General features: G+C 44.0%; 1 protein-coding gene across 2 annotated transcripts in view; it reads left to right on the top strand.

Annotated features, from left to right (window-relative positions):
• Positions 1-2,074: 2,074 nt before the first annotated feature.
• Positions 2,075-12,798, top strand: part of CDC42BPB (CDC42 binding protein kinase beta) — a 78,727-nt gene continuing 68,003 nt past the window's right edge. For both annotated transcript variants that reach the window (XM_075282480.1, XM_075282481.1), the window contains exon 1: positions 2,075-2,479. In XM_075282480.1, coding sequence (XP_075138581.1) covers positions 2,305-2,479 — 175 coding nt within the window. In that variant the 5' untranslated portion in view covers positions 2,075-2,304. The remainder of the gene's footprint in view (positions 2,480-12,798) is intronic.

Below are 12,798 nucleotides of genomic sequence, written 5' to 3' on the forward strand. Positions count from 1 at the left end.
TTATTAGAGGTGGCCTGCTGCTTCATAGACAAAGCTGTCTATCTGTCCATTAGTTTTAGCCTCTGGTTTCCTCCTCTCTCCAGGGAAGATGAACCTCTGTCCTGCATATCCTGCCCTGAGGAGCCTTTTTAATGTCATTTTATTCTGATGACCAAGTGACAGGTTTATGACCCATGGGCTTTCTGTGAAAGAAATACAGGAACATCTGTAATGCGTCAATATGGAAAAATCTAGAATATCCATCCTTAGGCATCCTACTGAGTGAATGAATGTACATAAAATGTAATCACTGTATAAATTCTACTCTTTTCTAATAATCCTTGTGTTTCAATCGAAATAGAACTCTGGTTGCTGTCAGTGAACACACCAGGTAACAGTTTGATAGCATCCAGATGCTGCATACTTATCATAGATGAGAGTTTGCTACAATGTATCAGAGCTGGTAAAATATATCAAAATGGCGTTGCACTGAGGCTTAACAAACCCTCAGCTTTGAAAAATATTGGGTATTTTAAAGTTTTCTGCCTCTGAATATAACCAAGACTGTTGCCTTTCACTGGCAGCAAGCAGAGATGGTGAGGAATTGAAATACAAAAATCTATTCCATTATGTTGCTGCACCTTTCATGATACAGTGCGAATAGGTCATAACCAAATACAGCAAATCTCTGGATACATATCTCTGGATATTTTTGTTTAGCACGGAAGTTTATGTAAAAAAAGTACCAAATGCATGCCCTTTCACTGGCATACGCTTTTAGCATAACCATTAAATGGCTGATAGACGTGTGATGTGAACATAGCCTAAGATGTCACATTCATCTTCCAGCTAGCTTTTGTAGCAGGGTCAATGTAAGGACCTGTTCATCTTGATCCATCTTATATTTGTTCATACACTGATATCATTACTTGTTACATATCACTGGATAGTGTTATTTCTGGACACAAGTGTGTATACGCACAGTATGGACAGCATGATATCCTGATGGTTCTTGCTGGTTTCTGTGTCAGGGGAGTGTTTCTAAGCCCCTGAGGCTAAGGGTCAGGGTGAGATCCTATAGAAGACATGAGATCGAGATACATGAAACGTCTGCCATTTTATGTGGGACAATCTTTATTAAAATGGGAATTGTCTGATCCAAAAATCAAAGAAACACTAGCCAAGAGCAACTATTGCTCAAACAGATGTAGTCCATCCTTGTTTAACTAGTCATTACTACGGCGGGGATGCATGGGCAACTTTGACTCATATGGATCAACTGAACCAAAGTATATGCCATAAATATCTGATAGATGAAGATCCCAATTCTGGAACCTGCATCCATCTCTAAAATGAAGCCCCAGGGTGCAATCCCTGACTCTGCTTCACCGCAACCTCATTGGCAGTGTAGTGTAATCCAAACTATCAGAGATGGTTGAGTTTTATGGAAACAGGGTAGCTGAGCTATGCTGTTTCCGTAACTCCCATACAACTATTTGGGAGTTACGTATACAACATAGCTCAATGCTCTACGCTATTTCAGTGACTCATTTCAGTGACATTCACATAGCTCAGAGAACTACACTATTTCCATAAAGCCTGACCATCACTGACAGCCTGGATTTCACTGTCAACAAGGTCATACTGAGTGTGGTAGATAAACCTTCCCTACAGACAATATCTCATATTATAGGCATTGATATATAGCTCAGCAGACTGTACCAGACAACATCACACATGATAGACTCAGTCACTCATAGGTGCACCAGCTCAGCAGACAGTATCACACATGGTAGCCCTAGATTGGGTCAGCAGCAGGTATCACAGATAACCTTAGATACACACAGTAATGATAGTATCACACATAATAGTCTTAGAGTCACTCATAGGTGCACCAGCTCAGCAGGCAGTATCACACATGATAAACTGTAGTTCGAGGTTCGCTCCCTTCTGTCCCCTCCAGCTGCCCGTACTCCTAATGTAGTCTTTATTCCCTATGGATGTGCAGTGCTGCCCAATGACCGGAAGAGGGCTCTTCCAGCATTGTCGTGACGTCGGCTCGGACATTCCTTCCCTTTCCGGTGGGCTGGGTCAGCTCTCCCGGTCTGCTCGGTGATCCCGAATCCCAGGGACAGGGAGGGGAAGGTGCTGGGCCATGTTCCCGGGGAGCAGCGGCAGTACACAGCAGGCAGGAAGCCGGGGCATGGACTGACTCCCGGGTGGAGAGAGCCGCGCCCTCCGCCGTGCGGGGATTACATCCCGGATTATTCTTCTTCTCGACTCTGGACATTTTCTCGTTGTTGTCGCTCGGATTTGTCGCACAACATGTCGGCCCGGGTGCGGCTGAAGAAGCTGGAGCAGCTGCTGCTGGACGGGCCGCAGAAGAATGAGGCGGCGCTGAGTGTGGAGACGCTGCTGGACGTGCTGCTGTGCCTGGTGACCGAGTGCAGCGGCTCCACACTGCGCCGAGACAAGTATGTCAGCGAGTTCCTGGAGTGGGGTGAGTGTCCGGGGCCGCGGGCATTGTCTTCTGGGGATTGCGGGCATTGGCAGCATACACAGGAGAATGGCTGCAATGGGGTGCAGTGTCAGAATATGGGCCACTGCACAGACATACATGGACATTGGGGAGTATTGGCCCCCTCTGCAGGTGGTGCAGATTTCTATGGCCATTCATCTGAGGTGATATTTTGTGTCATGGGTATATTATTGGGCACCTAATGGTTGGGCATACATTGCTCTGGCATTGGTACATTGAATTATTTACTATGAGAGTAGTTCAAACATTGCATTACGTTGGGGTGGCACCATAGGGATATTTCACAGTGGCTCTTATGAGAATTGGTATAGTAAATGGTGGGTAAACCTTGCCCGGTATGGCAGCCATCCATAGGGACACTGCAGTGCTATACTGGATCATTATACTAGTGCATTGCAGGACGGACTGGCATGGATGGCATCACATAAAGATGTAGTATAGAGTTTATCATGTGATCAGCTCCTGGATAAAATACAAGAAATGTGGAAAACCTGACTGGTTTGTGCCTGGGCTATTTTATATGGTCTGATGCACTGTAGTGGATGGCAGAGGTGGTATTACGTGTGTGTGAGGTTGGAAATATTTTTGGATTTGGTGTAGCTGACCCTATTTGTTGTTGCTGGTGAGGGCACATTAAGCAGGAAGGCTTGTGAACTTTGCATTAGGATGATACACACATTGCCTGAAATAAGAAAAAAAGGTTGATTTTGTTGGGCTTATTCGTGGCAGCATGTAACATGGCACCATTGTAGCAAGGAGCAAAGGTGACATCACGACATTACAAAGGGAACTGATGGCACTGGTATAACACCAGGTCTGGGCACAAGCCTTGGGCTCTGCAGAGACTCAGAAGTATTGGTATTGGCACTGGGTGGTATCTCACATTTGCGGGTACATTAAATAATTATACTACATGTTATCACCTAGGGCCTCATGGTGATCTGTTCCAGCATTATTGAGACACCTGAGGAGTATTGCCCAGGGTGTGGATATCTGTGCCAGTCTGGACTTTCTACCCAGTTGACATAACAGTGTGTCAGTGCTGGCATTTGTTCATCGAATGGCACTAAACATTGGCCACAATTGTGGTCAGCTCTCAGAAGACTGCCAGGGCATGCACAAGGGTGTATTGCTACAGATTGCAGACATGTAATTGCATGATGTAATGATGTACATATACCTGGGAGCAAATACATGGCAGACTTGATTTTTTTTCGCTTCGTATCATTCGTATGACAGCCAGTCCTGTAGTTGGGATCTGCTTTGTGAAAAGCTGGGTAGTAACAAACATTGACCACAGTATATTTTCTGTAGATGCTGTTGCCCAGCTTTTCCAAAGTGACAAGTGTTTTATGATGGGGCAGTTTCAGATTTGCCTTTCAGGAGACTGTGGGAGTTGGGTGACAGAGGATTGTAGACTTGGCATCATAGGATGGGTTATAATGAGCGGCCGGCTGCCTATTAGCAGATCCTGAAATTGAATCATGTAGATTATAATCCAGTTAGTGACCACATCTGGGAGAAGAGCTTCCTGTTTGATGCAGGGTCTATGAGCAGCAGTATATCTTGGTGGTCTCAGAGCCTGCTGACACGTGTAGATTTACCACAGCTTTGAGACCATGATATAGATGACATCGCTAGCACTTTGTATATGCCATGTCCCCTTGTCTTGCCCGCTGCCTTGTCTGAGGTTTTTACTTCCTGGTTTTTGTGGTTGAGTATTGGACAGTTGCATACACAGCAATTCCCTAATATATCTATTACAGAATCACTTCCTGTATGCTCATGGAAATGGGCTAGTAAGCCAAGGCAGATTCCAGGAAATCCCCAGCATCCTATCCTGACGCCTGTATCCTGGTACAGGCTGTTATAAAACAGCAGACATCAACTAGGCATGGAGGAGTATCTTGCAATTGCTGTAGATGCCATCCCCTAATTTAGTGTTCACTATTACATTACACTGGACATTTGCCCGAGTATCAGTTGCTTTGGTGACGTCATAGTTATTGGTCTGTAGTGGTTTTCATCCTACTGGATGCAAACCAGAATTTTTCTATTCACTAGCTGCAAGCAGATTTCTTGAAAATGCTAAGGATCGCTTCTCATCTGTGTTTGGTGATTACGTTCCCCTATACGCATGAAATATGTGGAGAGAAAAGTCCTGCAAACAGAACTTTTCTCTCTGCGTTTTTCGTGCGGAAACCACACAGACCCTGTTATAGTGTCTGCGGTCTGCGGGTTTCCTTAGGTAACCGCTTTTTTATGTGGATGGGTTTCTGATCAGGGGAGAGGGGGGTCCCCAAGTGAACTCCCCGAACGGAAACCCGAATGCAGATGTGAACCGGGCCTCAAGTTTTAGAGATGGGAATCTATGAGGACTGAAGACTTTCCAGAATTACTAAAAGGCCGCAGTATGTAGGTGCGCTTGGTTTTAATCTACTCTAGTAGGGACTGGTATGGACTTATATGCCAGTTTTTGGTGTGATTTATAGTACATCTGATGAAACTAGGTGCTGCTGACCTGCCTAAATTCCTGCCGTACACAGACTGTCTACAAAAAAAATAAATGGTGCACAGTATGAAGGAGCTGAAATCTGACATGGCGCACAAAAAAAAGTCACCAGGTTGAGATGAATTTTTGGCCAAATCTGGGCCAGAATATACAAAAAAAAGTTGTAAACCATCTCATCAGATAATGCAGGAAAGACTTTTAACCCTTCGGTTGCATATTGGCATTGCACTGTGATATGGCGGCTGTGACGTCTCTGATTTCAGGTAAACATTGAGTCACTTAGTCAGAAGATATTTTTGTGTAGTCAGTTCGGTGCACTTCCTGCTGCCGCCCAGCCTAGATCTGGAGAACATCTATAGTATGGAATGTATACACAGTCTGCAGATTCCAGGAAGCCTGAGCCTTACACTTGGAATGCTGAAATAAACCCTGCTCTGCCTGCTCACAGGTGATGGCAATTACAGGGCTTTCACCCAGCTTTCCCCAGACTCTGAATGGCATACATTCAGTTTGATAAGTCAGTGTTAGTGCAGTCCTAGAGTTCTGTTCATGAACTTGGGCTTAGCCACAGAATGGAGATACCGCAGAAACCTGTAGCAATAGTTGCATTTACAGTAATATGCCAGATGCACAATGCCAACCTCACCACAGGCTGCCCATCTTTTCCATTCTCTCGGAATCGGAGAGAACTGAATGAAAAGTGTGGTCCGTTCTCTCCATGTTGTAAAGTGTTAGGGCAGGTTCACACTATATTGTTATGTGGTCCACTTAATAGATCTTTTAGGGGATTTTTGTGTTCTGCTTTATAAGCATGTGCAGAAAAAACGGACAGAAATAACGCACGTTACCATCTGTCATGCGTCCATTAGTCATGGACATTACTGTTAAATAAATAATAATGGCCGCTTTACATTCCTCATAAGTTTATTTGGAACAGTCGAAAGTCCTGCACCCTATGCTACTATCTTTGTCAAAATCCTGTGACGGATTTGATGAAAACGGACGACAGGACAAATCTCATTGAAATCAATGGAACCTTAACAGTTTTTGATGGCGCTGTTAGTATCTGTTAAGATTTTCGAATGGATGCTAACAGCGGACCCTAATAACAGTAGTGTGAACGCCCCCTTAGAGGTCATACTGTCAGGTCTGTGTTGTATTATATATTTACGAGCCACATGAATGATGGCGATGACTGGACTTCAGACAGCTCATTCCAGGAAGAGGCGATGGAGACCAAGCGACTGCCACTGAAATGGATGGATCCTGGATATTGGTAGTCACATCTTCCTGGCACATTTTCACTTTTTTAAAGACTCTTGTGCTCTAAGCTGCCACAAGTATGAAGCAGGAAATTTTATTTCCTGTTTATAAGACCAAGAATAACTGAGCGTTGCTGGAAGCCGCCTGTGAAGACTTTTATCTGACGTCGGATGGGAAGGTGTCACCCGCTTTCAAGAACACTATCCCGTCTTATTACAAGAGTTCATTTAGGTATTAGGTCTGCAACCTGAGTCTCTCCATGTGATTTGACTACAACTTCCCACATTCCCAGACAGCCATCTTCATCCTGATTCCCACTAGATAATCTCCAAGCATGTTCTATCAATCACATGCAACCTGCAGTTCTAAAGTTTACGTGAAACTACAACTCCCAGCATGCTATGGTAGCCATGGGCACTCCAATTGTAGCTGACATTAAACTATAACTCGTCTTCCACACTGCTTTGTGAGTGATCTGGCTGACAGATGGGTCCACCATTAAAAGATGAGGTGAATTGTAGGAATTGATATTTGAGATGCTCTGAAAAGGTGGGGGGGGGGGGGGGGCTGACTGAGCAGGGAAGACTTTCCTGTATGAAGATGCACTCCGGAGGTTGAGCGGTGACTGCCAACTTATTGTTCTGCAGATTTTACAAAACCTTGTCCTGTGATGGCTCTGGTGTCAGTGTTTGCTGTAAATCTAGCATTCTGTTCATGATACAGTCAGATTATGGAGAGCTGTGTTCCATGGAGTTAAGGGACCTCTTTGAGGCTAAGGCCCCAAGGGACGATACGCAGCGCTAAAGCACTGTGGGAAAAACCGCGGAGGGAACGCATTGCGGTTCTTCCCGTAGCGCTTTGAACAGAAAGTTCTCAGTTTTCCTCCGCTGACTTTCTGTTACAATTATATCTATGGGGAAGCCGCTGGCATTTCCATAGATATAATTGACATGCTGTGTTTCTAAAACCGCAACGGTTTTGGAAATCGCAGCGAATCCGCGCTGCGATTTTTCCCGCAAAGTGGACATGGGATTCGCAAGATTCCCATCCACTTTGCAATTACTGTAAAATGCCAAAAATTTTTCCACGGCGTTTCTGCCCTGTGGGGCCCCGGCCTAATGCCGTTGATTGTGTCAGCCTGCCGTTCAGTGGTTACAGAAAGCTAGGTAATATCCTTTGTGGGAGCAGTCATGGTGATCATATTGTCAGCTGGCAAACTGGTATTGGTAATATATAACACTTGGATTGACTCAAATCTGGTTTTGGGAAAGCTAAGTGACAATCAATATGGCTACCATTACTGTTTCCAGCTGACTCTGTCCACTCTCATATCTGCATAATGGATAGAAGTTCGGGAGAGATGGGTGACGGATTCCCTATGGGTAGCCATGTTGCTTGTCACTCAGCTTTTCTAGAAGAAAGCAGCACTAAGAAGTAGGATTTTCGAAGAACCTGTCCAGACCGGTCCATTCTGTATAGAGGCTTGTTAATATTTAATGCACCATTATAATGGACTGCTCTTCAGATGACAATTTCCTGTGCAGCGTCCCTCCAGGCTTTACTTAATGCATAAAGTATCCTGGTCATAAGTGACTGGTGGTGTGTAGGTCACCTTTAATTAAAGGGAAGGTGCACTAATTATGTTCCTGTGCTAATTCTTTGTGTCGGCTGTTTGATTCTTCTCTATTAGGACCCAACCATGACTGCGAGCAGTGACTGCAACTTAGCTTTATTTGTCCATTGGAGGCTGAAGTAGCCTGACACCTGCCTGCTATCACATGGGAGGCAACTGTGATATATAGACACTTGTGGGCATGGAAATCCCACCCATAGCTGTCCTTACACATAAAATTGTCAGCCAACAGTTTTCTTGTACACCTCCCCTGTACACATGCCTGCCTCCGATGATGGGGGAGGAAGCTTCTGACAGACTTCTCACTTGTTGGCTTATCTTTCAGAGAACACAAAGGTTGTTGTTGAAATCCAGCTGTTCGATCCTCGTCTCCCCCAATATCTACTGTATGGGGAAAGTTGAGAGGACCCCATACACATGGTCCGCTGAACCCAACAAAATCAAACCAGGTGTGGTCACAATATATCTGTGCATGGGCTGCCTATGGCCCCATGTAGCAGGCCGCAGCCAAAACATGCCGCGGGAAAAACCACATCGGCAATGCATTGCTGTTTTTCCTGCAGCACTTTTTACAAAGTATGCAGGGTTTTCCTCCACAGACTTTCTGCTTTTATTATAACTATAGGGAAACCCTGACTTTCTGTAAGTATGACCGATTTGCTGCAATTTCCAAAACCGCAACAGTTTTGGAAGTTGCTGTGTGTCCATTGTACGTGGTTTTTAGGTTGTAGTGACTGTAAAACACTGTGTGGGTCCGCAGGCTAAAGGTGTTATCCAGGGGCAGTCTAAAAATTTCCTCCGGGGTCTCATTTTGGCCTCCCGTTTCCATGCTTGTTTCCATGCTGTTCTGCAGTAAGGATCACTTTGTAGAGAGGAAAGAAAGTTTACATGTTCTAATTCTTCACTTTGAATGTACTTTTTTTTTTTTTCCCTAAATATATTATGCAATGAATATACCGGTAATAGTTAATGGTCTGATAACCCATGAATGTGGTATGTCTCTTTATATACTCAGTAAGGCTGCAGTTCTTGTCTGCACTCCCTGTTTTACAGCTTATTTTGCAAGTTGTTTTTTTTTTTTTTCCCCCTTAATGAGTGTTTTATAGCTGTTTACTTTACAGAGCATTTCTATACAAGACGACTGAGAATGGCCATAACTATGTACAGGTAGCACAGAGAGTACTAAAGTTGTCAGGGTCATACATTCTACCTTTTTCCATACCACACACCATAAAATGGCACACATATGTCAGATTAATCTTTACCCAATACTGACCCCTTTTATTTTGCATACTCATTGACCCCTCTAGTTGGTTTTGATAGTGGTTATGTAAGTGTAAATAAACTTTTATATAAAAATAATTTTTAAAAAATCCTATTGATTAGTCCCAGAGGGACCACTTCCTCGTAGAGCTCCATAAAATGTTGATTTCTTGCCGTTTGACATAGTCGGCAGCTGGCGTGACTTCATGGATTCTAGTGATAGGCTGAGTAGTCAGAGCTGCCGGCCAGATGTCCCAGCGGGAATGTTACTCCATGTAAATATTTAATGCCCCGGGTCTCTCCTGGTAAATACATGAAGCTTCCCTGGCCTTGCGAGGGGTTAACCATAACTTCCCAGGAAGTAGATGGAACAGGAAAAGGAAGCAATCACTTCAGCAGCTGACAACCTTTCACCTCCATTGTTTAACAGGCCTATATGTGGACCAGGGGGCAGCCATCACCATGTTATCTGCTCTCATATCACAGCGGGAGACTTGTGGAAACAAACTTATTAGATTTAGCTTAGAGATGATCAAATGTTCTGGATTATTGGATGGTCAGAGAAAATATTTGTAACACTTACTTGGTTCTATGTGCTGTGTCCAAAACCCCCCAAAAAACAAGATGTCGGATTAAGGGTATGCCACCCACTGGGCAGTGCTTGTAGAGTTGTAAAGGTAATATCTTGGATTTGCAATATCATGGCCGTCACGATATATTTATTTTTTTAAATTTAATTTACTAGCTCCTGCCCACGACTTCGTCTGCGGGTTGTCGGCGTCGATGATCCACCTATATTCAGCAAATTGCTGCTCTCAATGGTTTGCCTGCTCTGGCATTTTGACAGCTTGCAAGCTGTCCTGCTGCTGACCTTGTTCCTCACACCATGCCAGTGATTGTTCCAGCAGCTCGCTGGGACACCATATAATGAGCATGTTGTTGGTGTTGATGATCCGCCTACTTCGGCGTTTCGACAGCTGTCAAGCTGGTCTGCTCCTGAACTCATTCCTCGTGCTGTGCCCGTGATTGTTCTGGTACGTGAGCAGCTTGCTGGGACGCCATATAATGAGTGTGTTGTTGGCGTTGATGATCCGCATGCTCTGGCGTTTTGGCAGCTCTCAAGCTGGCCTGCCGCTGAACTTTTTTCTTGCACTGTGCCTGTGATTGTTCCGGCATCTCAGCACCTCACTGGAATGTCATATAATGAGCGTGTTCTTGGTGTTGATGATTCGCCTGCTGCAGCGTTTCGGCAGCTGTCAGGCTGGCCTGCTGCTGAACTCATTCCTCGAGCTGTGCGCGTGATTGTTCCGGTGTCTCAGCAGCTTGCTGGGACACCATATAATGAGTGTGATCCCTCTCAGCTCCGATTGTGACTTCTGGCTACCTTCATAACTCTCGTTGTTTGCAACAAATTAGATTTTCTTTTTCCAGGCATGTTGAACGTTGGCAAACTGCCAATTTGGATTAAAGGTGTTTGCCCATGTCAGTTTGTCATCAGTGACTAAAGCAGATCAGATAATATGCAAATGTCTGAACACTAAGGGATAGCATGTGTTTACACAGAGAGATAACAGCCCTGGCTTTCTCAGAAAATGATATGAGCAGTGTAATATAGTATATGAACATAAATTCATAACAGTCGATCATTTACCAGGATAAAAAGTAGCCTATATGTTAATCGAGGTTACAATCTACCTATGTGCTGAGTAGGATAGGATAGGAAACCCGGTTGAGTTTTTAAAAAATGCAGGGTTTTTTCTGCAATTTATGGGTGAGATTAACCAAAATCTCATTCACTTTGCTGGTACTGTAACATGCAGCGTTGTTTGTTTTTTCTGCTGCGCTACCACACCAGCCAAAACCGCTGAGTTTCCATAATGTGGTGACTTAACTACTGTCTGAATACACCTTGAGAGAGTTGACCTATATGTAGTTTAATTTAATAAGCTTCAGTTTCCAATATACATTGCATAATTGACTCCTAAGTGAGAGAATTTTTTTTACAATGCTACAAGATAACGTTACTTTTTAGTTCTGTATGATTACAGCAATAGCCCGGACCTCAGTGGGGCTGCCAGAGAAATGTTTTCATTGTGTTTTTGGTAAGGGAACTTGGTGCCGTTTTGTATTTATTACATTTTTAATTTGAATATTTTAAGGTTTTTTTTTTCCAGGTTCTATAGAGAAAGCTATTCATAGTTATACTATAGACTTTTAGCTAATGACTTGCCACAGGTGAATGGGACTTGAGCTGCAGTAGTGCAGACTGATGGGTGTCTGACACCCGACCCCTCCCCAACCAGGTAGAAGCTATGGTGCACTGGAACTAGCAGGAGTCATCAATATTATGGTCTTGGAATACCCCTTTAAGATTGATCAGCCAACTTTCTGATGGTTTCCAGTCAGTATCTGAAAATGAAATGTATAATGACTGTGTATCGGAGCTAGTGGTGGATCTTCATTATAATGCAGCTCCTGCTTTCCAGTAATAGGATGCACTTAGTATTTTCTATATATTTTTTTCCATTTTTACTAGTTAATTGAACCTTGTGATTTGCTCACCGCCGCAGTCATTACCCAGGAGCCCATTAGGTACAACACTCATCAGATTTCCATCATTGACTGTTATGGAAAGTGGACGCCTTGTGATATACTGAGTCTCCACAAGTTCAGAGACTGGGGTGGGGGTGTAATGTTACAGCTTCTGATCCATAATGCGCTGCTGCATCTATAGTAGACATATTCCCTGGGTTGTCAGTAAGCTGATCTTGTCACCATGTACTGCATTGCCTCAAGGCTCCATATATCACCAGGGGGTGCCGTTGCTTACTGAGATGTAAATAAGCATTGCTTTCAAAGCCATAGACAAATGGTGCAGATAAATTCCCTATGAATTTGCACATTGATGATGAGCTGCATTGCATCACTATAAGGCGGCAGCTCACCCTGGCACCGCCATCTGCAGGCCTTTTGTATTTCATCTAGAGGGGATATCAGATCCAGAAGAGGAAATTCCTGACCTGCGAATTTATACCGTGGCATAATGGCCAGGAAAAGGAGAGGAAGCGAGGACCTCCGCGAAACACAACGTGCAGCTGCAGCCTGGGGAGCAAACAGGATACTGACTTGTGTTATAAGGAAGAGGCCATATATCTCTCTCCACGAGATGTATCAGGGCAGCTTATAATGGACGTGTAGGAAGGAGTCTTACAGGGCCACTTAACTCTTTCATTTCCAGCGACTGCTTTAAGAATTCTGTTGCAGACATGCAAGTTTTCTGATTTGTTTTTTTTAAAGATACTCCTATGAGGGTTGGTGGATAAATGATTCACCTGTCTGTCTACACCCACCCAACTGTGAGCCAGAAAAAGGTTTATCCAAGGTGGAAAAGCCCTTTAAGTGCTCAGTGGCTAATAAGACTGCCCAGGCTTAAATTATTTTGTTCAAGTCCCGGTTTCCACCTTGAAGATGCTTTTGTGATCCCTGCCTATTGAAATAAAGGGAGTTAAATTTGTGGTGTTTTTTTTTTTTTTTTTTTTCTCTTCTCCTCCTTTACATTGAAATGGAGGTTACTTAACTTCTGAATCCAGACAGCCAATCTGAAGATGG

Source organism: Leptodactylus fuscus, chromosome 7, assembly GCF_031893055.1.
Source record: "Leptodactylus fuscus isolate aLepFus1 chromosome 7, aLepFus1.hap2, whole genome shotgun sequence".
NCBI lineage: Eukaryota > Metazoa > Chordata > Amphibia > Anura > Leptodactylidae > Leptodactylus > Leptodactylus fuscus.